Raw genomic sequence first — 23,875 nt, forward strand, 5'->3', positions numbered from 1 at the left:
TTGAACAAGCAGCCTAAAGCATTTACCAGCCCAAAAACAAACAAACAAACAAACAAACAAAACAAAACGAAAATTAAAAAGGAAACTAGAAACACATCTCCCAGTTGTGTTGCAACTAAACGATTCATGATGGTGATGGGTCCAATCAGAAAGCACACAGGAAGATGCAGCCTATAAACCCTGTATAAACTAGTTAATCAATTATTCAGCAGACAAACACTCACTACCAGAGCCATATACGATAATAACAATGAGCAGCACTGCGCTTCCTCTTTTAACACGAAATATCACTGTGTCAATCACATACAGGGCCAGTATTTATTCAACTTTAGCTATTAGAGAAATACAGGCTTTGTTCACTGTACTTAATATCACACATTTCTGATACAAATTGTATTCAAAATACTGATTACACTGCATTGATACTGTCTATGTTTCCTAGTCAACAACAGTAATTTCCATATCTCTCTGTATTAACTTTTAAAAACAATACAAATCACCATTTTAGGGACCAACAGAAGCAGAGGAGCCATAATAACAGGTCCAGGACCAGAGGAAAGATTTCAGAGAGCGGAAAGTGCTACAATACAGTAAAGGCATTAACATTTTCCATCACTCTCTTATTGAAAACATTCATTTTCCGTTCTTCCACAATGTCTCATTATAGTTCATACTGTAACGACTGCACTGTAAAAAAACAACAGCACTGTAAGGGAACCACGTGGGGTGGACCCGGACTCACTGTGTTACAACAGCTACATGTTACAGGAGCTCCAACTCATGTCTCTAGAGAATGGGAGAATAACTCAGGATGCCATGCAGGGCTATGTTGCCTCATAAGTTGCACATCAATTGAATATCCAATGTCTGATTCAATTGCCTAGAGATGTGCAACGCATGAAAGAACTCCCAAAAACAGTATTTGCAAAACAAAAAACTTTTTAGCAATTAGATTGTCGCCGTTTCTTATTCTGACAGTAGCCTGAATTACATTTAAAATAAAATCCAATAGATGCAGAGAAAATGTTCCCACGAAGAACTGGTGGGGAGACATTATTGCACTAGACGCCCCTTAGCTGAATTAATTGTTTTAGCCATCATGCACTACTATATACGTAAGCAGCTGCAGCACCTTAGCTGTTCACTAAAAAGTACAAGATCATCACCATCAGAAATTAAATGAAGCCAATTTCAAAGTGTCACGTACCTGCATTAAACTACTGATGTAAACGACAGCAGACACTCTGTGCAATGTAGATACTGAATGAATAATAAATAAGCTTTAAAATTAATAACAACATGTAATGCATAATGTATTTAGCACATCATAAAATGTTCCTGTTATGTACAAACAACCAGCCTCAATAAATACACTGTTTGGTTATATCAGACAAGCCTCTCAGACTCCCTGTAACGCCGGCGCATCAGCATCAACACTGCAGGTTAAATCAGCTGCTTCAACATGGCACTTTTTTTGCTTTTAAGGAGAAAATATAGGCATTCTTATAACCTAAAATATGCTTTAAACATCCTAAAAATAACTCTGTGTGGGCCCATTTAGTAGATGTATTTGTTTGAATACGAAACAGTCCAACTACATGAATTCATTGTTATTCCCCTTCTGCAGCTCAGCGCAGTGTAAATATCAAACAGTCGTCGTGTTAACAGCAATACTGGAGCTCATGGGAACGCTGTTTGGCAATTGAACATCAGGTTTGATCGGTTGTTTTTTTTGGTCATCAGTGTGTGTGTGTTTGATGCGGTTATGTCAGAGCTGTGTGTGTGTGTGTGTGTGTGTGTGTGTGTGTAGCTGTAAGCAGAGGGCCAGCGATGCAGTAGCAGTTTGTGTGCATGCTCAGAGCTCCCGTTTCATCCAAACACTTGAGAGTAGTTATAGCAGTGTCCGCGGTTACGGCTCCCAGTCGTCATCGTGGTGCTGCGAGGCGATGATGACGACCACGGTGAGGATGGTGCACAGCACGATGGACGCGATGCCGACGGCCAGGCTGATGAAGGAGAAGTTGCGAGCTTCGCGGGAGGCTATTTCTGCCGACACCATGTCCCCTCTGGCTATCGCCATGCGCACCTAAATGATACGAGAGAGAAAGGGGTGGAAATGTGGGCGGGAGGAGAAATTAGAACAACTGTTATGCAATGAGGAGGTGCATGAGGAGGGGGGGGGGGGGCTAACGCTCCATAAACGGATCGATTTCACCGCAGCACAGCCTGAATGTGCAGAAAGAGGTCGCTCCGGTCGACATTAGCACACCTCAGACCAGTGACCATGCCTTGTCAGTATGACTCAACTCAAGGCCAGATGAGCTGCCCCAGAGGGGGGGGGGGGGGGGGGGGGTCCATTCTATCCCATTCCACTGACAATGTGCAGTTACGTAATGTCCGCTGTGTGCATCATGGTCAGCTCAGTCGGCTGTTTCAGAGCTAAGCGGCAGCATCATGAGGTCTGAGAGCCAGCAGGCTGAGCCTTTACATTTCTACCGTCGCTCTCAGGTTAGCTTACATGTTAGCAGGGCTCGTGTACCTATGATAATGGTCAAAGCATCCCAATGATATATATTCTGTCCCCTTTGCTGTTGATCAATTCGCACAGACCAGAGTCTTGCTTTTCTCTAATGATTTGCTTGCAGCCCAAGAATTCAGCTGAACCAAACTTTTCAGAAAAGCAAAGAAACCTCGTCCAGACTTTGTGAGTGACATCACAGAAGAAGTCCTTAGGAGCCTCCAACCTCTGGGAGGTTGTGCTTGTGAACGTTCTCAGACACCAGCGTAGTAAACGTCACGACGACACTTTAGCAGTACAGCCAGGGTGGCCAGAACTCAGAAACCACATGTAGTGGCTGCATGTTATAGGATCGATCTTACTCTTCTACATCCCATTTATCAGCCTCAGTCTGAAAGGCAGGCCTCCGCCTGGGCATAAATCGATGGAGAATGTGACTCCAACATGAATTTACATTTCAAAGTCCCTGCTGAAGGCTTGATCTATGCTAATAATGCTCAAAGATGAAAAGGTAATGCGCTCAACCTTCACTGCTTTGATGATTGCAATGATGCCCGTCGGCCAGAAGCAGCAGACGGTGGTCAGCACAGCGATGGGCAGGTAGTCGTGTGGCGGTCGACGATCCATCAGGGTGATGCTGGGCGGTATTTGCATGGGGTGAATCTGGCCCGGTGGGATCCCCGGGTGGCCTCCCCCGGCCGGCATGTAGGGCTGACCCTGGGCAGAGACAGGAAGTGAGTATAAGTGCCCTCTAAAAGCTTAGTAAAACACCACAAAGGGGGCACAGTCAGAAAACAGGACGGTATTCTACCGCTGCACGTATAAAAGCGTTGCTGTTGTAGAGCTCAGCTTTAGAAACAGAGATCAGCAGAAGCGCAGACTTTGACACTTCGTTCATTCATTCATTCATTCATTCATTCATTCATTCATTGAAACAGAGTCTGGTGTAATTCTGCGACACTCTGATGTCACATCTGTGGAATATGAACATTTTCTAAAGCCCTTTGACTCACTGATGCCATGGAGTAGACAGGCACGTAAGCAGTGCATGGCTGCAGCTGGAGTGGGTAGCCCGGGTGGAGGTATCCCACAGGAGGGTGAGGCATGGCACCCCCCGGGCCCTGGCTCTGGACTGTGTAGCCCTGCGGGGCTCCTTGGGGTCCTAGTGGGCCACAGTGGAACTGGGTTTCCTGGAGATAACCCTCTGGACCCGGAGGAGGAGGTGGAGGGGGATAGTTGGGTTGGGTGCCCGGTGCAGACTGCACGTTGGGGTGTTGGGACACGTTTGGGTCTTGTGGTCCGGGGAGGTACGGAGGGGGCTGCATTGTCTGACGGCCAGAGTCATCAAGACCTGAGAGAAAGAGAGAAGAAAGAAGAAGGAGGAAGGATAAGAATAAAGAAGGTGGGAGAGGAACCAGAAGCAGAAAACGCAGAGGAAGGACAACAGGAGCGGTTCCGAATAAGGGCTCGCTATCCGAGCGCCGTTGCAGCACATTTCTCTGCGTGTTGAACGTACAGCTGGAAGTAAAACCATTCAACTCTCACTGTTTGTTAGCACATTGCTAAAATTATCATTGATGTTTATCAATTGTTTGCAATAACCATTTCAATCAGGAGCAATTTCAATAAGTCAATACAGCAGATATTTAAATGACATTTAATGACTCTGAATGATTCTACCCTTAAATAATAGTGCTTTGGAGAAACACTTTAGTTGCGACTCCCTGCTGCAGAACCACACATCAGTTTCTGGCAACGATCCCAAGGAACTGCAACTTAAACCTTATCCCCATTCCTCATAGATTGAGGACTCCTGTTCTGGAATATTCCTGGGAATATTGCTATCCCGTCAGTGATATGCTATGGGACTGTCAGGTCACTGTTGTGTCCTTCTCCTGAAGCCAAACATGAGTGGACTCTGTGGTCTGCTTGGGATCATTGCCCCTTTTGGAACGTCCCAACATGCCCAAGCTTCAGCTTCCTCGCCGATGGTGAGACGTTTATTTCTGGGACCTTTTCCCTCAACATCATCCAGGTTTCCAATGTCAGGGGGAGCAAAGCAGACCCAGAGCGCCACTGACCACCGCCATGCTTCAGCATCAGCTTCATTCGTCCTCCTCCTCCAGACATGCTGCTGATCTAGAGACGTCTGGACCAGCGTGGGGAGAATTATTGGAGTTTGTCCTTTGAGCTCCAAAGTAAATCCATGAAGGTCGCCAGTGTTTGTTATCTAACTTGGACTTGACGAAGCTAATGAGGGAGGATATTCTTTGTTCACGCTTTGACAGTGCAGTAATGAATAAGTATTATATTTTGCGTTGCTTAGAGCAAATTGATTTGGTTGCTGCAAACAGCTGATGAATACCGTATGTATAAATATCAAAATATTATGCCACAAAGGGGACTGAATGATTTTCCTCCCAAATATCAAATGTCCTGTCCCACTGTTGAGGAAAGAAAAGATTGGCGGCTCCCGAAGCGTTCACAAAGAAAGAAACCTGTGCAGTCTTTGTGCTAATGATGGCATTGATTGACATTTTATCCTCCAAAGAATAAAGGAGTTTTTCTGTTCGCCTTCAAAAATGAAGATTATTAGCTGCTTAAAATTCCGCATCGCCGAGGCAGACGTCTTCATCCGATGACGTGTCAGCCTGAAGCATCCGTCTGCTTTTGGGCATCTGAGCATTTCACGCGTTCACGACTCGGCTCCCTTTGTGTTAGCTTGACATTGAAAGTGACTGAGAGGGTGTCGTATTTTCCCAGCAGAGAAGTGGCTCGTGGTGCGGTAATCCAGTTTGACAGAGACGGGAGGAAGAGAGAGACGGAAATGGACGATGTGGACGGAAGAGGAAGGCTCGGATAGGACAGAAGGAGAGAAAGGGGTCAGATAGTGGAGCCGTGTGAGTAAGGAGGGATGACGAGTTGCGCTCGGGGACCAGCTTTATATAACACATCTCCAACTCTGTCACAAGCAGAGACAGACTGAGGGGGGGGGGGGGGGGGGCACCTTTAAAAGGTCATGATGGGACAAACAGCTTGGCAAACATTGGAAGGAGAAGACATGTTGGAGCTTCTTTATTTAAAGTGTGAATCCAAACACTGTCGAGGACTAAAGTTGAGCCTGAGAGTAAAAGCTTTTCATTTCCACCTGCGTCCAAACGATGCATCACTGGACAAACTATATACGAGGTGCCGCAGGGAATAACACAATTCTCAAAAAATAAATAAATAAATACATGTTTGGTGGATCAAAGCGGCTGCTAGTCCGAAAAGAATATCAGCTCTCGTTTCTACAAATTACAAATAAATATGTTTTTGGAGAAAAATAGCATGCATGTGTTTATTTTAATAAAATGTTTTCAAGGTTACAATCGAAGGGTGGCATGTTTCAACTTGTGACCTTTATGACGATGACCCTGATGAAGGCCACAAGACAAAGCACAGCCAGTCTGTAAGAAAGGAGTTCCAAATACGACAAGTGTTGCTTTGACACACACACACACACACACACACACACACACACACACACACACACACACACACACACACCTAATTTGCATGTTTTTGATGGTGGGAGGAACCAGGAGAACTGGAGAACTGGAGAACCCACGCAGACACAGGGAGAACACACAAATTCCTCACAGAAAGGCCTCGAGTTTGATTTGAACCTGTGGTCTTCTTGCTGCGAGGTAACAGCACAACCCACTGCGCCACCGTGCTGCCACTGAACAGATTTTCACAGACAAAAAGAGAAAAGAATTCTAAACACATGTAGAGAATCGGTGGGCTTTGAAGGAGGTGTACCAAGAGAGGCATGCTATTGGTGTGTTTGTTTTTAATTAGAAGGTTTTGCTATTAAAACCGTCATATCTTGTGTTTATACATTATTTAAGAATGGATCAATGAAAATAAAGATTCTTGGTGACCCCCCCACTCCCCCCTGGTATCTCCTCGTGACCCCTGCCTTAGAGGTTGCTGATTTTCTATAGAATCAAATTTAAATACCATTGCTTCAAAAATAATTCCAAGCCAGTTATATTTATCAGATACACATGGTTGACGCACGGACACAGGAGCCACGCCTCCAAGCCAGTTTCTTTATGAATGACTATTATTCTGTTCAGCGTAAAGCTGTCCGGGCTCGATGACGTCAAACATATTTAAATATCAGAGGAGAGTCAACAAACAAAGACAAGAATGTTATTAAAATATAAGGATTCTATTCATAAAGACTGTAAAACGCGCGCCAGTGACGCCGTGCACGCGCATTTAACACCCACACAGATGTCAATAGTCAGGAGAGATGCGCGTAGGCCTGTGCGTAATGGCAACAGGACACGCAGAGGAAAGGAAAATCACACAAATTGAACTAGAGCCGCATCTTGTCGGATCGTCGGCGCGCGTTCAGCCCAAAAAACAGAATCACAAAGTCTGATAAATGTCACAGGAAACTATTGAACGCCGTGGATGTAATAACAGGCCTTTTAAAAGCCCCCCCAGCGGTGCGTCACCCCATGGAGCCAGCGCTGTGCAGACGGATCGGATGGTTTCCATCTCGAACCTAAAGCATCCATCTCACCGTGCTTTTCCGCCGCCATGCCTTCCCCGCGTTCTGCCCCGCTCCTTCCGACGGATAACGTGTTGTCTGCGCCGACGCTGAACGGCTCTTCTCCGGGTGCAACGATGCTGTTACTCCAACGAGAGGGTGCGCGCCATCCTCAAGATGCTTTCATCTCCACGACTCCGTTCATCGATCCTGTATCTATTATAGCTTCAGGTGTTTCTAATGTCTCAACAGGGTCCAGGTCTCTCCGGGCGCGCAGCTCCGAAGCGCGTCTGGTCGGTTCCTCTCCGGTTTCTCCGCTAACGCGTCTCCGTACATTGAATTAATCAGACACAAAGCTATCTCTGTCTTAAAGCGACAGTCCGGAACAAACCTCCTCCACGCCTCAGCCCGTCTAAACAATCATTTCCTTTGCGTGACATTTTAGCATCACAGGTTTTCCTTCTGACGCATTTTGCCCTCAGATAATCTCCTCTGGAAGATTCGTTTTTTTTTTTTTGAGGAAGACGTTATTCATAGGAAGTCAGAGACCCCGGAGAAAAGGACATTCACACATAATCTTAATTTCTAAAACAATATCTGCGTTAAAAGGAAAGGACACTGCTTCTTCATGAATACATCTTTTATTACTGAACAATAAATTACAACGATTTCATCTGTTGGTTAAAAACATTTCCTTCTTCTAAGTCAGGAATTCTCATGTAAATTCATCTCCATCTTACGCTTAAACGTCCGCCTGCCTCTCCTCAGTGGGTGTACAGGGAGGCGGTGAAGACAATGTCTCTGCGGATGGCCAGGGAGGCCTTCTCCATCTTGCTCCCCAGGACGGAGTCTCCAACAATGCGAGCGGCCTGACGCACCTCCTTCAGCACCTCGTCCAGCCGCTGGATGCATCGCACCACGGTGCCCTCCTGGACGTCCGTCAGGAGGGCGATCTCCGCAAACGGCTGCGACGGGACCCCGAGAAGGTCGAGTAAGGAGAACGGTGCAAGACGAGGAAAAAGGGTTGCACAGGTCCAGCATCAAATATCAATAACAACCAAAGCGGGCGCGACTCACCATCCCTCTGGCCCAGCAGTACACCACTTCTGTCAGGCCAAACTTGAACTGGGCCACAAACTCCTCGGCCGTCTGCGGTATGTCACAATCCCTCTGCAGCTCGCCAATGCGCCGCGCCACCGATACCACCTGACCAATGCCCTGGACAGAGAGAGGTGCGAGAAAAACAGACGTTTCTGTTGTGCGGGTGACCCTGAACGCACCGTGTCAGCAGGACGGTCTTGTCATTTACTTCCGAGACATTTGCTTCACAAACGTTACTGTGGCGTGTCCGCCGCTCTCCGGCTGCAGGCCTGCAGCGCCGCATCACTCATTCATGTGCTCATAAAGCAGTTCCGTGTACCGGAGGAGGTTCGCAGCACAGGAACGAATGAATAAGTGAGTGAGTGAAAGGTTTCAGGAACACATGCTCTCACTTTCTCTTTCATATCTGTGTTGCAGGAGATACGAGAGAACCAGCCTCCTCCTTACCTCTTGCAGCGTGCTGGTAATGTGAGGCTCCACTTGCGTTTTCTGGGTGAAGACCAGGCAGGACAGCAGGGCGGCGCTCTCTTCCGGCGCCAACGGGCTCAGGACGTTCTCGAAGAGCAGCTCGGTGAGCAGCAGCTCGTGGCTGCTGATCCGACAGGCGACACGGCCTTTCAGCTGCACCGCCCCGCCACCGTCGACGTACTGCAGGGACTTCAGCACCTGAGGAAGACCAGCAAGGGTCCATAAACCTCTTAACGCTTGAGCGGCACCAGCAGAATCGGACCACAATTTAAAAAGAAAACACTGCCCTAAATAAAAGAAAGAAAGAATTATAGTGAAATAGCTCAAATTCAATCACAAAAATCAGATCAAGCCAGTCAGAATTGATTCGATCCATGCAGACATCTTTTTTTTTTCAACTACTTGTGATCCATGACAGTTCTTAACATTTTAATCGCAACTAAGATTTTAATTAAGTTAAATTACATTTTAGGCTCTGAGATCTAAACATCTTAAAATATATTAAATTTGAAATTATCTAAAAAAAAAACCTTTAAAGGTTCCCAGAAGACCAACCGTAATGACTTTTGTCAGCATCACCTGCCTTTCAATTAATGGGCGGGCAAATAATAATTTAAAATCTTTACAGGCCTCAAGGCCAATCTAACCGTTAGAGTTCAGTAAACTCAGGCAGGCGTATTAAAGGGCCTGGACACAGATGTGACGTTTTAACATCGGCAGTATCTCAGAAACATGAATCAGAAAAAATGAACCAAACAAAGTATCACAAAATGGATTGAAATTTGAGACGAGAACTCCAAACCGCCTGGTCAGAAACACGTCTGGTCCGAACCTTGATCCTCTGGTGATATTCAGGCAGCAGAGACAGAGACTGGTCCGACACCAGGAACATCAGCTTATCCAGCTCCTCCTGAACGCTCACCCTCTCCTTCACTCTGGCAAACTGATGAGAGCGCGCACACACACACACACAGACAGACCCCCCCCCACACACACACACACACAAACTCTTAAAGTGATTATATCAGCTTCTGACCTCATTTCAGCGCAACAAATAAAGGCGACACTGCATCACAGTGGAGATGAAAACACTTCCTGTCGTGTCGTCACTGAAAGCCCAGATGAGTCCGAACACCGTACACTACCAGCATGCACTGCAGGCAATACTGCATTAGCCGTAGCTTTAGATTACCCACAATGCCACATGGATATACGAGGAAGCGCGAATCTACTGTGAAGAGAAGAGAGTTTCTGCAAATGAGAGCTTAGGAACTTTGTAAAGTCACATGATCGGTGTGTGTGGTGCTTGTTAGAAGGCTCGACCGAGACGCTGATGATCCGCAGCGACGAGTCTGTGCGGCTAATTATAGATTCTCTCATCTTATCTCCTCGGGCAGAGCCGCCAGGAAGGCGGGCGACACGAAGCAAAAATGTTGTGGCTGGGCTTTGATGCCATTATTGTGAAACGAGAGGAGAAATGAAGGAGGCGTCTAAAGGAGGATGAGAGGAGCCATCGAAAGGGAGCCAATCGCAAAACAAGCGTCTTACGAAAGCAAGCACACACCTGCTCAGCGAACGTGGGCGAGTAGATGCAGTTGAACTCCTTGAGGCCGTCTTGGAGCACGCGGAGCCTCAAGGAGTCCTCGACCACGTCGACGCCCTTCAGGTGGAGGTCGTTCACGGGGTCGAGGCTCGCCACGCCGCCGGGGCTGTCCTCTGCCAATCGAAGGAGCTCTTGGGTTGCCATGGAAATGGCTTGGCCAGGAGGGTCGAGTCTGAAGCACGAGCGGGTTGAAGGAGATAATGAAAAAAGAGGAGAGGAAGGAAAAAGAACAACGACGCTACAAAAGACAAATATAGATTTAGGTTTTGTCCTCATGCAGAGCTACCGGTTGCATGGCAACCCCGCAGGTGAACACCACAGCGACTAACATTCTGTTCACAACGGGAGCTGGAGTTAGGAATCTTGGTGGAAAACTAAAACATTGGTTTAAAGAGGAAGGAATAGGGAAGATAAAAAAACTAAAAAGAACATGGACAACGCAAGAAGAGAGCCAACAGAGTCGAGATAGTCCACTCTCAAAATGTCCAGCTTCGTAGGGGGCACTCGTCTTATTCTTAACGTCTTATTATACCGAGTCCACACCAACCGAGCGCCTCGGAACAGACCTGAATCGCGGCTGTTGCCTCTTGTTGTAGTTGTCGATGATCCTGTCGGGGATCACTTTGAGGGTTTCCACTGTGATAGCGGAGACGTCCTCGAGCTTCAGCTTCTGCACCGTGTGGCTGCTAGGGCCTGGCACAAGCAGGAAAGACAATGTCACGCATTCCAGCAGAGTTCTGCTCGACAGAAATATAAAACGATCTGCAGACGTCCAGCCAACCTTCAGGGATGAAGAGCGCCGTGTTGTAGAGGTGAGGGAAGGTGTCGCTCTTCAGGTCTTTGCCTTCACGTTCCTCGTTGCCCTTCTCACAGAGGATGAGAGCTGTGAAGGTGCGGTTGACGGAGTCACTGGACACCTGGTAGCGAGAGAGGATCAATGGTTAGTGAAGGGATTGAATATGTTCTCACACAGAACAATCCTTTGTCTGTAACGTCTAATATAATTGCATTTGGATCCTCATATTTCTGAACACAATCCTTTTTGTCTCATGTACTTTTAATCTATAATGTCTTTGACAATATCAACAGCGCCCTCTACAGCAAGAAAGATCAAATCATCTTCATCTATTCGGCTGGAGGCGGTGAGCGTCCACGGTCAAAGACATGTTGGTCATCTGAGTCAAGAGAAATTAAATGGACATAATAAGGACTCAGACTGCGTAGATTTTATGTAACTATATATACAGTCGTATTCACTATTTATGTGGACTCTGGATGTTGGTTCTCTGCAGCTTTTAGCCTCCTCGGTTTTGCCGTTTCTACTGATGGGCCTGATTTTGCATTATTTTTGCTTTCGACTACAGAGTCGACTTAAGGAGGGTTTTCAATCTCACTGGCTTTCCAGTCCAGGTGAGTTTAATGCATTTAATTCTTCCTCTACTGCTGTGTTTTTTTTTTAGAGCTACGGTTACAGCCGCGCACCGACCTGTAGAATGACTCCCAGGGCGTTGCGATGCTGATGGTTGTTCACCACCACAACCCGACCCACAGACAGAGCTTTCAGCCCGCTGACAGAGCCCAGCATGGCCCGCTGAAACCAGACAAGGGTGCGGGTTCAAAGCAGCGCGACGACTCTCATCTCCACCGTGGGCGTGGGTTGTTTGTACCTGGAGGGCCTTCGTGGTCGTCTGCAGCTCGGTCACCGTGTGGTAGTAAGGCAGCAGGTCGGACAGCTGGCCCTTCGTGTCCAGAGGCGGCAGAGACGACAACGTCTGCTTCAACTGGCTGATCCTTTTCTCGTGGGCCTACGGCAGGAAGAGAGAGAGAGAGAGAGAGAGAGGAAGAGGAGGGTGGTCATGGTGAAACAGGAATTAAATGGAAAACAATGCTGCAGTTATTTGTGGAGATCACTAAACTCTCACGCTCCACCGGCGTTCAGTACCTGAGTGTCTCTGTGGTTTTCAGAAAAGCTCCGCCTCATCATGTCGGTGACACGGAGGGCCTCGACCCGCAGCAGGTTGAGGATCATCGTGTAGGTGAGTCTGAACTGAGACTGGAGGACGGTCGGTTTACCCTGAGGCACACCGAGAGGACGGCGTCAATGAAAGACCTTTCTTCAAGAAAAACGGCGGAGAGCTGCTGCAGTCAGGATTCTGTCAACTTTCAGAATATTTTAGTACACTCTTATTTCTCTACTAGAGTGCCACAAACTAGCTGCGTAATGCAGAACTGAAGGAAACTGATCCTGCGTGTCTTTGGAAGGATGCCGGAACAATCCTATTCCGTATCGCTTATCGAGTCCGTTGTGATGTCTCGAGATCCAAGATGTTCCCATTCATGTAAAACTGGATTCAAAACTAGCGAATGTTAATTTGGTTCCACCTGAAGACATAGAGCAGCTTCAGATATTTCCAAACGGCAGATTAAGAAGAGGCCCGAGCTCCGCCTCAAGCAGATTACGATACACGCGGATAGATTTGCCCCGGTGGTAAATAAACGACATGATACATAAACCCAGGCAGCGGATTCGTCACCTGCATCATGACTTGCAGATCTGCCATCTCGTTAACGCCAGCTTTGCACAGAATGATAACGGTGCCCGTGGCATCCAGGCCTCTCCTGCCCGCTCTGCCCGCCATCTGAATGTACTCGCCTGGAGCACGGGACATAAAAGAGAGATCAAAATTCAGGTTTCCCTCAGCTGGCAAATCGTCCTCGGAGATGAAAGGCTGGACAGATGTTGCTGCGGATGAAAGGGGAGGAAACCTGGCAGCAGATTTCTGAAGCCGGTCCCGTCATGCTTCCTGATGCTGTCAAACACCACGGTCCTGGCCGGCATGTTCACGCCCATTGCAAACGTCTCTGTGGCGAACAGCACCTGGGAGGCGGAGGAGAGGGATGCGTTTAAGCACCTATGAGCCCGCGTGTCTTTGAAGATTAAGCTTCATGTGGCAGATAAATCCCGTTTGGTCTCCTTGAGTGTTTGATTTGAGGTAAAAACCATCACATCCTCCGATCCTCTTTCTTTTGTTAACCTCCGCCGAGGCGGTTATGAAATCGCCGCCGTTGATTTGTTTGTCTGTTAGCAAGCTAACGCAAAAAAAAGTTACAGACGGATCTTGATGGAATTTTCAGGAAATGTTAACTAAAAGGAACAGATGATAAAATCTTGATGATGATCCAAAAGAGATCCTGGACTCTGGATCACTTTGAAATTTGAGTCGAAGGAGCTTCAAAATTTGTTCAATATCTCAGTTGATTATTGATTGGTGTTTATGGATGGTTTATGGTCATGTATGGTGGGGATCTCTACCTCACCACCAAATTTCATCCGGATCAGATCTGTATTTTCCCATTTACTTATAATGGAGGCTTTTCCCAAAAATCATATCTTGTAAAATATGCATTCAATTCACTCACCAAAAATGGCAGTCCGATATGCTCTATCATGAAAAATGTCTTCTGTATAAGATCCAGAATGAGGTCAGGAAAGAATCTTACATTTTAACATTGAAAACTCCATTTAAGGATTCAAAGATCAGTTAAAAAAACACATCAACCCTGATTCACTTTTACTTTTCATGGTTGGTGTATAAAGATACCAAGAACAATTTAGAACCTTTTCATGATGATCCAGATCACCATGTGGACGGTGTAAATCCAATTAGGAGGGGAACGAGCTGCTTGGCGGAGGTCAGCGCTCTCAGAGTGCTTTCTTAGTTTAGCTGTCTGACTCACCTTCACAAGACCTCGTGAAAAAAGCATCTCGGTGACTTCCTTCAGTATTGGCAGAATCCCGCTGTGGTGGACTGCTATTCCTCTCTTCAGCAAGTCCCTCATGAGCAAAATCTAAATATAGCATTTGTATGTTAGCATTGCATATTGTGGTTATTGCTTATTAATTCCACGAATGCTAAACATAATATATGTCCTCTCTCAACTTGGGTGGGACGTTTCCATCTCACCGGACTTCCAATGCAATAAGAATGCATGTCATTGTTTCTTTTCTAGCAATTCTTCTTAACATTCCAATGATCCTATAATACGCGATGACCTCATTTCGGCATGATTAGATTCTAGTCTGATATATAGACTAGCTTCTCTTCCCTCTGCCCTTCCTAGCCTTCCTTTATCGATGTACTTTGTACTTCCTGACAGAGGCTGAGGGAAGACACTCTAAAGGCGGGATTGACCTGAGGCAGTTGTCTGTCTCCTCCTCGGAGGCGACTCAGGCTCTTCTGGAAGAACAAGTGGATCTCAGCCTTCTCTATGGAGGTGGTCATGTCCATGGAGTCCAGTGATCGGGCATTCTCATCGCAGCGCGATCGAGAGAAAGTGAAGGCCACCACGGGCGTCTGCTGCCGCTGAGACAGGAAGTGCAGGAGTGTGAGCCACACTGACCTGTCCTGGGGGGGTGGGGGGGGTGGGGTGGGGTGGACATGAAGCATGAGGATGCTGCAAGTAAAATCTGAAAATGCTTTGAGGTGACACGAGCGAAGGCGTCACCTGACTCGCTGTGGTGTTTTGAGAAGTGCTTTTTGTGCCGAATGATTGGGCGTGTTTGCTGGTGCGCTCCTTCTTGGCGTCGACAGCTGCGTAGTATCTGAAGGGGCAAACGTCCTAATAAAAATGGCTTCCAAGATTCATCTCCAACGTCAAACATCTGAGGAAATGGGAAAAACCTCTTTGTACCCTTTATTGAGGAAGTTTCCCGCAGCATCCACCAGCAGGAACATCTCTTTCTGAGTCCTGGTGCTGTTGCCAGTGTACAGATAATGCTCCAAAGGCACGGGTCTCTTCTTTGTGCTGATCACATAAATGTGCTTCTTCTTTATACGACTAGAAATGAAAGAAATTATGGAGCAGAGTGGGAAATCTTCAACAACAACAACAAAGAAAAGCTGTGTATCAATATTCATCACAGAATTGTGCAGCATCACAATGCATTTTTTTTTTACGAAGGACACTCATTTTTGCAGGGAAATATAAAGTAACACAAAACCGATACGCCCCCCCCCCCCAAGAATCAATATAATGTGACGAATGCTGATATTTACCAGCACACGTTCAAAACATAATAAAGACGCAGCTGTTGTCTTTCTGTTTCAGATAAACTCTCTCGTATTCGGCAAATGTGAACCTACCCGATCCATTCGCTGAACTCCAGTGCATTTGGCACAGTGGCACTGAGAAGGATGATGCTGACGTGATCCGGAAGCATGATCAAAACCTCCTCCCAGACGACCCCTCTCTGAGGAAAAACAAAGGAATGAAAAATACTAAAAGGAGGACCGTTTGTCCCGACTTTCAACCCAAAGATGGATAAATACAAAAAAAATGCAAGAAGCAGTTCCTGACCTCAGCGTTATTGATGTAGTGAACCTCATCAAATATCACCCACTCCAAGTCTCTGATCACCTCCGACCCATTGTAAAGCATGGATCTGAAAGAGCACGAGACATCTAAAAGTGCGTTCTATCAAAAACATGCTCTTAATTTTCACAACAAGCAAGCCCGCCCGTGCACCTGAGGATCTCTGTGGTCATGATGAGACACGAAGAATCGGGACTGATCTGGACATCTCCCGTCAGGAGCCCAACGTCTCCAAAGGTGCTCCTGAAGTCTCTGAACTTCTGATTGGACAGAGCCTTGATAGGTGAAGTGTAGATGGTCCTGTCACGGAGTAGAGAGAGTCATGTCTCCCACATTACTTCGGCTCTGCGAGTAATTTGGAGCGGGCGCCCGAACGATACCAACACATCCCACACCTTGTCATGTGTTTCTGGGAGAGAGCAATGGCGTATTCGGCCGCCACCGTTTTGCCAGCCGATGTGTGTGCAGCTATAAACACGGAGTCGTGAGCCTCCAGCCTCATCACGGCCTGTTTCTGGAAAACATCCAGCTCAAATGACCACTGGAGCAGAGGAGGAAAGGGAAAGAAGATCGGTAAAACCCAGGATGCTCAGCCAACAGGGAAAGTGATTTTGATGTGATGAGTCAGAGGGAGACAGGAAAGGGACAGGAACCACTTTGAAAATAGCACATATGCAAAGGCACAAACGTGCGTTTTTATCATACGTTAGACTTCCTGTTCTGTTTTACGAATTCGCTAACTCTTACCTTGAAAGCTGGGTTGGGGATGCGTTTATAGAAATCTTCACAGGGTGACGTTATGTTCACGGGGATGGCCCACTTCTTTCTTTCCTCTGGGTTCTCTTTAACCTTTGATTTGCCAGCTTTTCCTTTGTCTGTGGGAGACAAGGATGACAAAGCATCCTGAAGACAAAGGAGGAGAGCTTTCATTGCTGCTAGGGTTGAGTCAGAAACATACTTGTTGTGGTTTGGAAAAGCAAGAACGGCATTTTTCTTTTTTTACAAACGATTTCAGTTTGCAAAATAAGCTAGTCAAATTGATTTTTTTTTTCCAGTACAAAACTATTTGATTTCAATTATTCAACAAATATCTGAATTTTAGTTCCACTTTATTCCTACAGAGAACTAATATTAAAATGAGCAAACTGCTGCACCTTGATGCCGAGGTCCTCCAGACTGTTTGTTCTGGGCAGTTTGGGAGCTTCTTTTTCTTTGCCTTCCTCTTTGTCCTCCGTTTCAAGCTGGAAATCAGTGATGCCATCCAACGTGGACAAGAGCGACATGAGGTTGACCTCAGCCTTCGCCATCTTAACATCTTCAATTCAAAAATAACATTTAACGGCTGTTAAATAATAATATCATTTTTGTCTCCTGCAAAGGATTTTAGGAGAACACTTTGATATTACACCTTTGTCACTGAAGTCCATGCCAACTTTAAGTCCAGGTGGGACTTTGAGTAAATCTATAATGGAGGGAAATTAGAAATTCAAGCACAAAAATATAACTTTTCACCATTATTTTACACACTTTCAGGAAAAATGAATGAATCACCATTCTCAAAATCTATGTCTTCTTCCAGCTCAGATTTCTTCTTGATCTGCTCCAGACTAAGCTCCTCCATTCCTCCTGTAAATACGTTTATTTGAAGACAATAAAGACACTTGGAAACATCCTATGGAGGAAAAAAAATATCTAAATATATCTCACCAGGGAGGAAAGGGTAATTGGTGTTGCTTCCTCGAAGGCTCTCTGCAGGAGGGCCGGGTTGTCGTTGAAAGGAAAGTGAGTTTTTTGCAGACAGATCAGTGTTCTCCAGTAACACCTGAAGGACATAGGGGAATCAAAAGCTTTGGAATCACCTTCCATGTAAGACAACGGGCGCTTTCTCTAGAACTAACATTGAAGCTGAAACGTATTTAGCTATCATCACTCCTCAAAGTTTTATTTGCAACTCAATTGTACAGTTTTTGTAAAAGAATTTTTGCAATATTAAAAATAAATAGAGCCAGAAACGTTCCAGCACTCAACCCTTTATTGAGATCCTTGGAGGAGGTAAGAAGAGTGTCTGTGAGCTACCTCTGTGAAGGCCAGCAGCATCCCTGTGGTTGGATCTCTGACAACAGAGAGACCTGAGTGAGGCTGAGACGGTGTACAGTTGAGCAGAGAGTCGACGTTGACTTCTCTCTGAGACACCCTGTGGAGAAGACAACACGAGAACAATAATTAGGGTAATTTAAAATGAACAGCTGGGAGATGTAGACCAATCAGGACACAACATTATCTGAAAACATATTAAACCGTCATGCAGATCATCATTTGTGACTCATCCCCTTTTATTTATGTTTATAATCAAATTCATTAATTGAGGAAACATAAAACCTTGAAGATCAAACGCTGAATGGGTGAAAATAAAATGTCATTGAATGTTTTTCTTGTTCTTATTAACATCTCTACATTTAATAATCATCTTTGATGAATTCCAGCATTTAGGGTAACATTTTATTGCCTCTTGAAAAGCTGGGAATTCATATTAAATAAAGGGATAAACGTGTTCTCTCCTAAGCTATACGATGGCTCATAACCACTGACATTACACAACTTCCACTGGTCCTAAAATCTTTACATTTTGGATCAAATAAGTTCAAAAATCATTAGTTCTCTTAAAGGTACATTATTATATCAAGACTCTATTGTCGCCAATGCTGAGAAACGGCAACCTGTACCAAAACTAAGAATGTACGATCGAACAATTAAAAAAATACTGTTGTCGATTTAACAGATAGCTCATAACAACACATACTTAAGAAACTTCTGAAAGGCAAAGTCTGTATCATGTATGGGAAGCCACGAAGGGTCTCGTAAGTAACGTTTCTCTACTTCGGTCTCCAAGTTTAGGCTGGTGGGAGGAAGGCCATGGGGGAGCTGTGGAGGCAAAGACAGCAACGTAAAAACGCTTGATCGCAACAGCACCGAAAAACTAATGTATGTAATAATACACAACTATTACCAAAGTATCTGACTGTAGTAGAACTGGTTTTCCAGAAAAATTGTCTTGCAGATAAATGTAGTAAAAAATGTACAATGCTTTTGTCTGGCATAAAAAAGTACACGTAAAACATAAACGTGTACTGCATGCATAAACACTGCTGCTGTCTGCCTCATGCACTGACCGTGCTCTGTGGAGCGAAGGGCTGACCAGGTACGGGGTGTGTGATGAGCTCAAACCTGCCAGAACATCCCATCTCCAGCAGGGACAGCGGCAGGTCCATTGGGCCCGCGGGGGGCACATCTACGGAGACAAAAGGAAGAAGGACTGTCAAAAAGAGAATTAATGGATGGCAGACACAAGATGAGGCGAAATGCTAGTCCACATCCACGCATGACGCAAATCAGAAGATGCTAGTGATGTGATGTCTCTTTGTCAGTCTGTAGTACTCCACAAATGTTTCTGCAGACTTGGGATAAATAGTTAACTAACGCTTGGACTCATCAGGCTGCTGACTGGACCATTGATTGACCGCAAACTGGTCCCCATAGAAACCGCCTCATCACACAAGGCGAATGGGAAGTAAGTGAGTCTTACTGAAAAGCAACAACTCACGTATTCTGTCCATGTCCTCAGGCAGAGTGAAAAATACCGAGGTGCCAGCGACAAGAAACTTCTGTCGCTCCGGAAGTTACAAACCGGAAGTGCTGCTAACCTGCGCTAGCTACCAGTGCTAGCTACAATCCAACAATAACAACAAAACCTCTGTCGATCACAAAGCGGTTTGTAATAAATATTCCGCTTCAGTCTAAATGTATATCGTTTTAATGCTTAGTTCTAAATATATTAGTACGAATTTTACTTTAAAAAGAAAATAATATATGACGTCATATTTACGCGTCACTGTTTCTGTTTCTGTCAAGCTCAGCACTGTTTGAATTTGGTAACGGAATAAATTAAGTATGAAATAATTGCGAATACATATCATAAATGGTGTTTTAATGGATTATATGTATATATATATAATATGGTTGTGGTAGACTGAGATTCTGCGTTTGGTGTGCTTTGAATCCATTACTTGTGTCGCAGGTTTTCGTATCTTGCTAGCACTTATTAGCTCACAAAGCTAGTAGCGGTGAATGAATTGATAGTGAACAACACGGGAAGAATGTTTTTGTGCCTGTTTTGTGCATAACTTTGTGTTTGTTATCGTCTGTTGAATGTTGTCTGTGTTGTAGCCGTCGACGCCATGGTCGTGTTTCCAAATTCTCTAACGGAGGAAGAGGAAGCTCTGCAGAAGAAATATGCTAAATTAAAGAAAAAGGTACTGAAAATAGGAAGCCGAGCTGGTTCGGTCTTGTATGTCCCTTCTTGTGGCTTGCGTTGATGTCGTGTGTGACGGTCACAGTGAAATACATTTTGGTTTCATGAATACTTTCCTTTCAGAAAAAAGCACTGCTGGCTCTGAAGAAGCAGAGTTCAACCAACCAGACGAACCAGAGCGGCTTAAAACGGAGTAAGAACCTTTGTCTTCATTTCAAACATTCAACTAGAAAAGCACTCAGAGAGCACAGACCTCCTCCAAGCAGCTCATTCCCCTCCTAGTCGGATTTACACCTTCCGCATGTTGATCTGGATCATCATCAAAAGGTTCTAAATTGTTCCTGGTATTTTTATTTTTATATATTTTATATAAGTGATGTGTCTTTTTTTTTTTACTGATTCTTGAATCCATTAAAGGGTTTTTCAACACTAAAGTATTAATTGTTTAGCATTCTACACAGCTGGTGGACATACAACTTTTGTTTGTAACAGCATCCCGGTAACGAATTCATTTAACCAATCAGTTTAAGTTAATAAGATCTATTGAGTTTGTGTCCAAATAAGGCTTCTTCAAACGTATTTAAGTACACGAAAACAGACCGACAGGAGTAAATGGAGTAATGCAAACCAATAATATTATGAGTAAATATGAATACAGTACAACTGGATAATATTTATATACCTTTTTTTATAACTACAAAAGCAACATTTATCTCGTTGGATGCTAATCAAACATACCTTAACCTTTGTAACAGCTTTGTCAGACCAGCCTGTTGTTGACACTGCAACAGCGACCGAGCAAGCGAAGATGCTGATCAAGTCAGGCGCCATCAGTGCCATCAAATGTGAGAACAAGAACTCCGGCTTCAAACGCTCGCGGATGCTGGAAATCAAACTCAAGGCGAGACAGAAGACCTTAGACTGCATTGTTACATTCTATCTAATAAATATATTCATCATCATCATCATCACATCTACGTTTATGCTGCTTTATTTTGCTTATTAAATTATTCCTTGTCTGCTGCAGGACCCTGAGAAAGGCTCGGCCCCTGCTTTTTTACCCTTCCAAAGGAGCATGTCTGCAGATGAAGAACAACCTGAGGTATAGTGGACTTGGATAAAACAGGTCTCAGATGTGATGCCATTCATTTTCACTGTACTCCTGGTGGCAGTGAGAAATATTCACATGTGCAATATTGTCTTTGTTCACAAACATGAGCATTTGCAAAAAAAAAAAAAAAACACAATTTGAATATAAAGCTGAACAAATCCTTTCCATTTGAACAGCTCGTAAGACACGGATTAATCTGATGGTAACAATTGTTTGTTTCTTCTAGTCTGGGAAGAGAGCCCAGAGGAAATCTCTGTATGAGAGGTAATAAGGAAAGCAGCCTGTTTAATCACCTTGTAGTAAATATATGTTGGCCTAACATCATTTCTGCCGTTTGCCTCTGCAGCTTCGTCAGCTCAAGAGACCGATACCGGGATGAGGACGATGCGAGCGGCGTGTCATCAAGCCGCGAAGTGGACAGAGACAGAGACAGAGACAGAGACAGAGTGCGAGATAGAGAAAGAGAGCGCGAGCGAGATCGCGACAGAGAGCTGGATAGAGAGAGAGAGAGAGATAAAGATAAAGATAAAGATAGAGACAGAGAGAGGGAACGGGAACGGGACAGAGAGAGAGAGAGAGATCAAAGCGGAGAAAGAGATCAGGATCGGGACAGAGAACGGGAGCGAGACCAGGACAGAGAACGAGACAGAGACAGAGATGGACCTTTCAGACGTGAGTAACCAAATGTCAGTTGTAACAGAAGAAGATTATTCAATCATAGAACAAAAAAAAAAAAAATCTACGTGAAAGCAGTTACCAAGAGATTCATAACATGGAAGTCATGTGGTCAAATGGCATTCTGGGGCATGTGAAATATTTCTGTCTGATGGTGTTCTTAGGGTCCGATTCCTACCCAGAGCGCAGAGGGGTGCGAAAGGGGAACACGGTGTATGTTTACGGCTCTGGACTTACGGAGGACAGTTTACGCTCCGCATTCTCTCCCCACGGAACCATCATCCACCTCTCGATGGAGAAACCACGCAAGTATGGAGCCATGAAACAAATCGTCTTCCCATTGGGATCATTTCCACCTGCTCTTATGAATGGGCCCTTTTATTACTTTCTACTTTTCCTTTCCTTCTTCTCTTTTAATCAGTGCAGCGTCTTTTTTCTTCTTCCTCTAGTTGTGCATTTATAACATTTGAGAAGATGGAGTCTGCAGACCAGGCTGTTGTTGAGGTTGGTGGAAGAAAAGAAAAAAAGACATCAACGCATGAAACAGTCGTTCATTGTCTGTAATCCTGAGACAGTCTGCAGCTTCCAAAGAGGCGCTTGCCTTTTGCAGCCCACTTTTATGATGCAGCCTTTTACTGGTCTTGTTTTATGCATTTGTTCAATACGCAGAAAGTCGTGCCGTTTAATTAATTGTTGTAGGTCAGTCACTCTGGAAACATTTATTTGAAATGTAAAATAAGGCTTCTGACATAATTTACTGAAGTTCTCTAAAAGAGTAGTTTCATCAAGGATTTTGCTTTCAGGCTGATGTAGATTTTATACTTTGGGCTTTTGTCCCAAGAAAAAAAACTACATTTAAGTACCCCTCCACTACAGCTGTTATTATTGTTATTATACTGCAAACACAAATAATTATGTCTGGTTGTATTCATGTAATCATGAGGGAAGTAAATTTGAAAAAAATAATCTAGCCTTTTTGTTTAAGGATGCCCCGCTGTAACAAATACGTCTGAAAAAAAGCTGCCATTTCTGCCTGGTTGTGTAAATACACCTGTGTACAAAGTTACACATTCCAAACAGATTAAGCTTTAAAAAAGAAAAAGAAAGCTGATTATGACGGTCAGAGCAATAAATAAATACTATTATCTGCAACGTACACATTCAGAATTGTTAAAAGAAAACTGTCACATCTGATGCCTTACTGGTTCCTTAAAGTATAAATACCAGCATTTTAATTTCTCGTAGTTGAATGGAAGCACGGTGGGAGACATTCACGTCAAAGTCAGCATCGCCAGGAAGCAGCCCATGCTTGAAGCTGCCACGGGAAAATCTGTGTGGGCTTCTCTGGGTAAAAACAAAACAGCACGTTACTGTCAGTTTGACACTTTCAGAGGGCAGCCTTCACAATGTCGCTCTTCTTCCACAGCTGTGCAGAACAGCTCTAAAGGCTCCCACAGGGACAAGAGGAACCAAGTCGTTTACAGTGAAGATTTCCTGTGATGGAAAATTGACATCGGCACATTGCTTTTTCGTGCTTTTGTTCTGTCAAGTCATGCCGCTTCCTCGCTCTGTATTGCGGGATCACATGTTCTATAATAATCTGGAACCAGAGATAACTGCCGAATGAGCTCAATAAATAGCTGTACATTGTTACCCAGTGTCGTTTCTATGAGCATTGCAGCAATGAGAGACAACGTGTGTGTGTGTGTGTGTGTGGGGGAGGGGGGGGTATCCAATGCTATCAACAAATAAGCAAACTAAAGAGCAGGGAGGAGCCAGCAGGTTATTACACTGTTAATTTAATCAAACCTGAACTGCTGGTTTCTGGGACAATTTAAGAATCGTGTGGATTTAGTGAAATTAATAGAAGAATGGACGACCTGGGGTTTGTTTTTCTGTCAACAGTGGAATTGAGAGAAGTTGAGAAGCAACTTCTTAAGAGGAAGGAGCCTGGTGTGATCTTTAGTCAGGGTGGAAGCTGGCTGGAGCGAAATACTAGAATCCATTCATGAACAGGAGCCCTGAACACGAGCAGCAAGAAGTCAGCGAGGAAGAGTCGCTCGGACCGTCAGTCTAATCAGCCAACATCAGACGAGAACTCTGAAGACTTGCCAAACGCTCATTTCATGCCATCCTCCTCTAAACGGGCCGAATACTACTGAACATGTATT

The 23,875-nt window shown here is 44.9% G+C and overlaps 3 protein-coding genes across 3 annotated transcripts; 1 reads left to right on the top strand and 2 right to left on the bottom strand.

The window, feature by feature from the left end:
* Positions 1-1,909: 1,909 nt before the first annotated feature.
* Positions 1,910-7,116, bottom strand: prrt1 (proline-rich transmembrane protein 1). Its single transcript, XM_068747647.1, has 4 exons — positions 7,098-7,116; positions 3,532-3,869; positions 3,044-3,235; positions 1,910-2,086 (listed from the first exon to the last, which is right to left on the bottom strand). Exons 1-4 carry the CDS (start codon positions 7,114-7,116, stop codon positions 1,910-1,912), a joined length of 726 nt encoding a protein of 241 aa, XP_068603748.1.
* A 616-nt stretch (positions 7,117-7,732) lies between these two features.
* Positions 7,733-19,263, bottom strand: skic2 (SKI2 subunit of superkiller complex). Its single transcript, XM_068747145.1, has 29 exons — positions 19,211-19,263; positions 18,780-18,898; positions 18,410-18,531; positions 17,686-17,803; positions 17,317-17,431; positions 17,161-17,235; positions 17,018-17,071; positions 16,764-16,924; positions 16,357-16,512; positions 16,005-16,150; positions 15,763-15,909; positions 15,595-15,679; positions 15,381-15,487; positions 14,929-15,075; positions 14,743-14,839; positions 14,430-14,642; positions 13,975-14,085; positions 13,003-13,114; positions 12,771-12,889; positions 12,179-12,310; positions 11,904-12,041; positions 11,723-11,827; positions 11,018-11,153; positions 10,803-10,929; positions 10,198-10,408; positions 9,466-9,576; positions 8,613-8,831; positions 8,142-8,282; positions 7,733-8,029 (listed from the first exon to the last, which is right to left on the bottom strand). Exons 1-29 carry the CDS (start codon positions 19,221-19,223, stop codon positions 7,829-7,831), a joined length of 3,738 nt encoding a protein of 1,245 aa, XP_068603246.1. The 5' UTR covers positions 19,224-19,263; the 3' UTR covers positions 7,733-7,828.
* A 249-nt stretch (positions 19,264-19,512) lies between these two features.
* Positions 19,513-23,351, top strand: nelfe (negative elongation factor complex member E). The gene is made up of 11 exons (XM_068747307.1): positions 19,513-19,555; positions 19,834-19,919; positions 20,042-20,111; positions 20,674-20,819; positions 20,946-21,020; positions 21,256-21,293; positions 21,376-21,701; positions 21,869-22,013; positions 22,154-22,208; positions 22,950-23,052; positions 23,131-23,351. The coding sequence occupies exons 2-11, from the start codon at positions 19,845-19,847 to the stop codon at positions 23,202-23,204; spliced, it is 1,107 nt and encodes a 368-aa protein (XP_068603408.1). The 5' UTR covers positions 19,513-19,555; positions 19,834-19,844; the 3' UTR covers positions 23,205-23,351.
* Positions 23,352-23,875: the final 524 nt, after the last annotated feature.

This window comes from Brachionichthys hirsutus, chromosome 13 (genome assembly GCF_040956055.1).
Source record: "Brachionichthys hirsutus isolate HB-005 chromosome 13, CSIRO-AGI_Bhir_v1, whole genome shotgun sequence".
Lineage (NCBI taxonomy): Eukaryota > Metazoa > Chordata > Actinopteri > Lophiiformes > Brachionichthyidae > Brachionichthys > Brachionichthys hirsutus.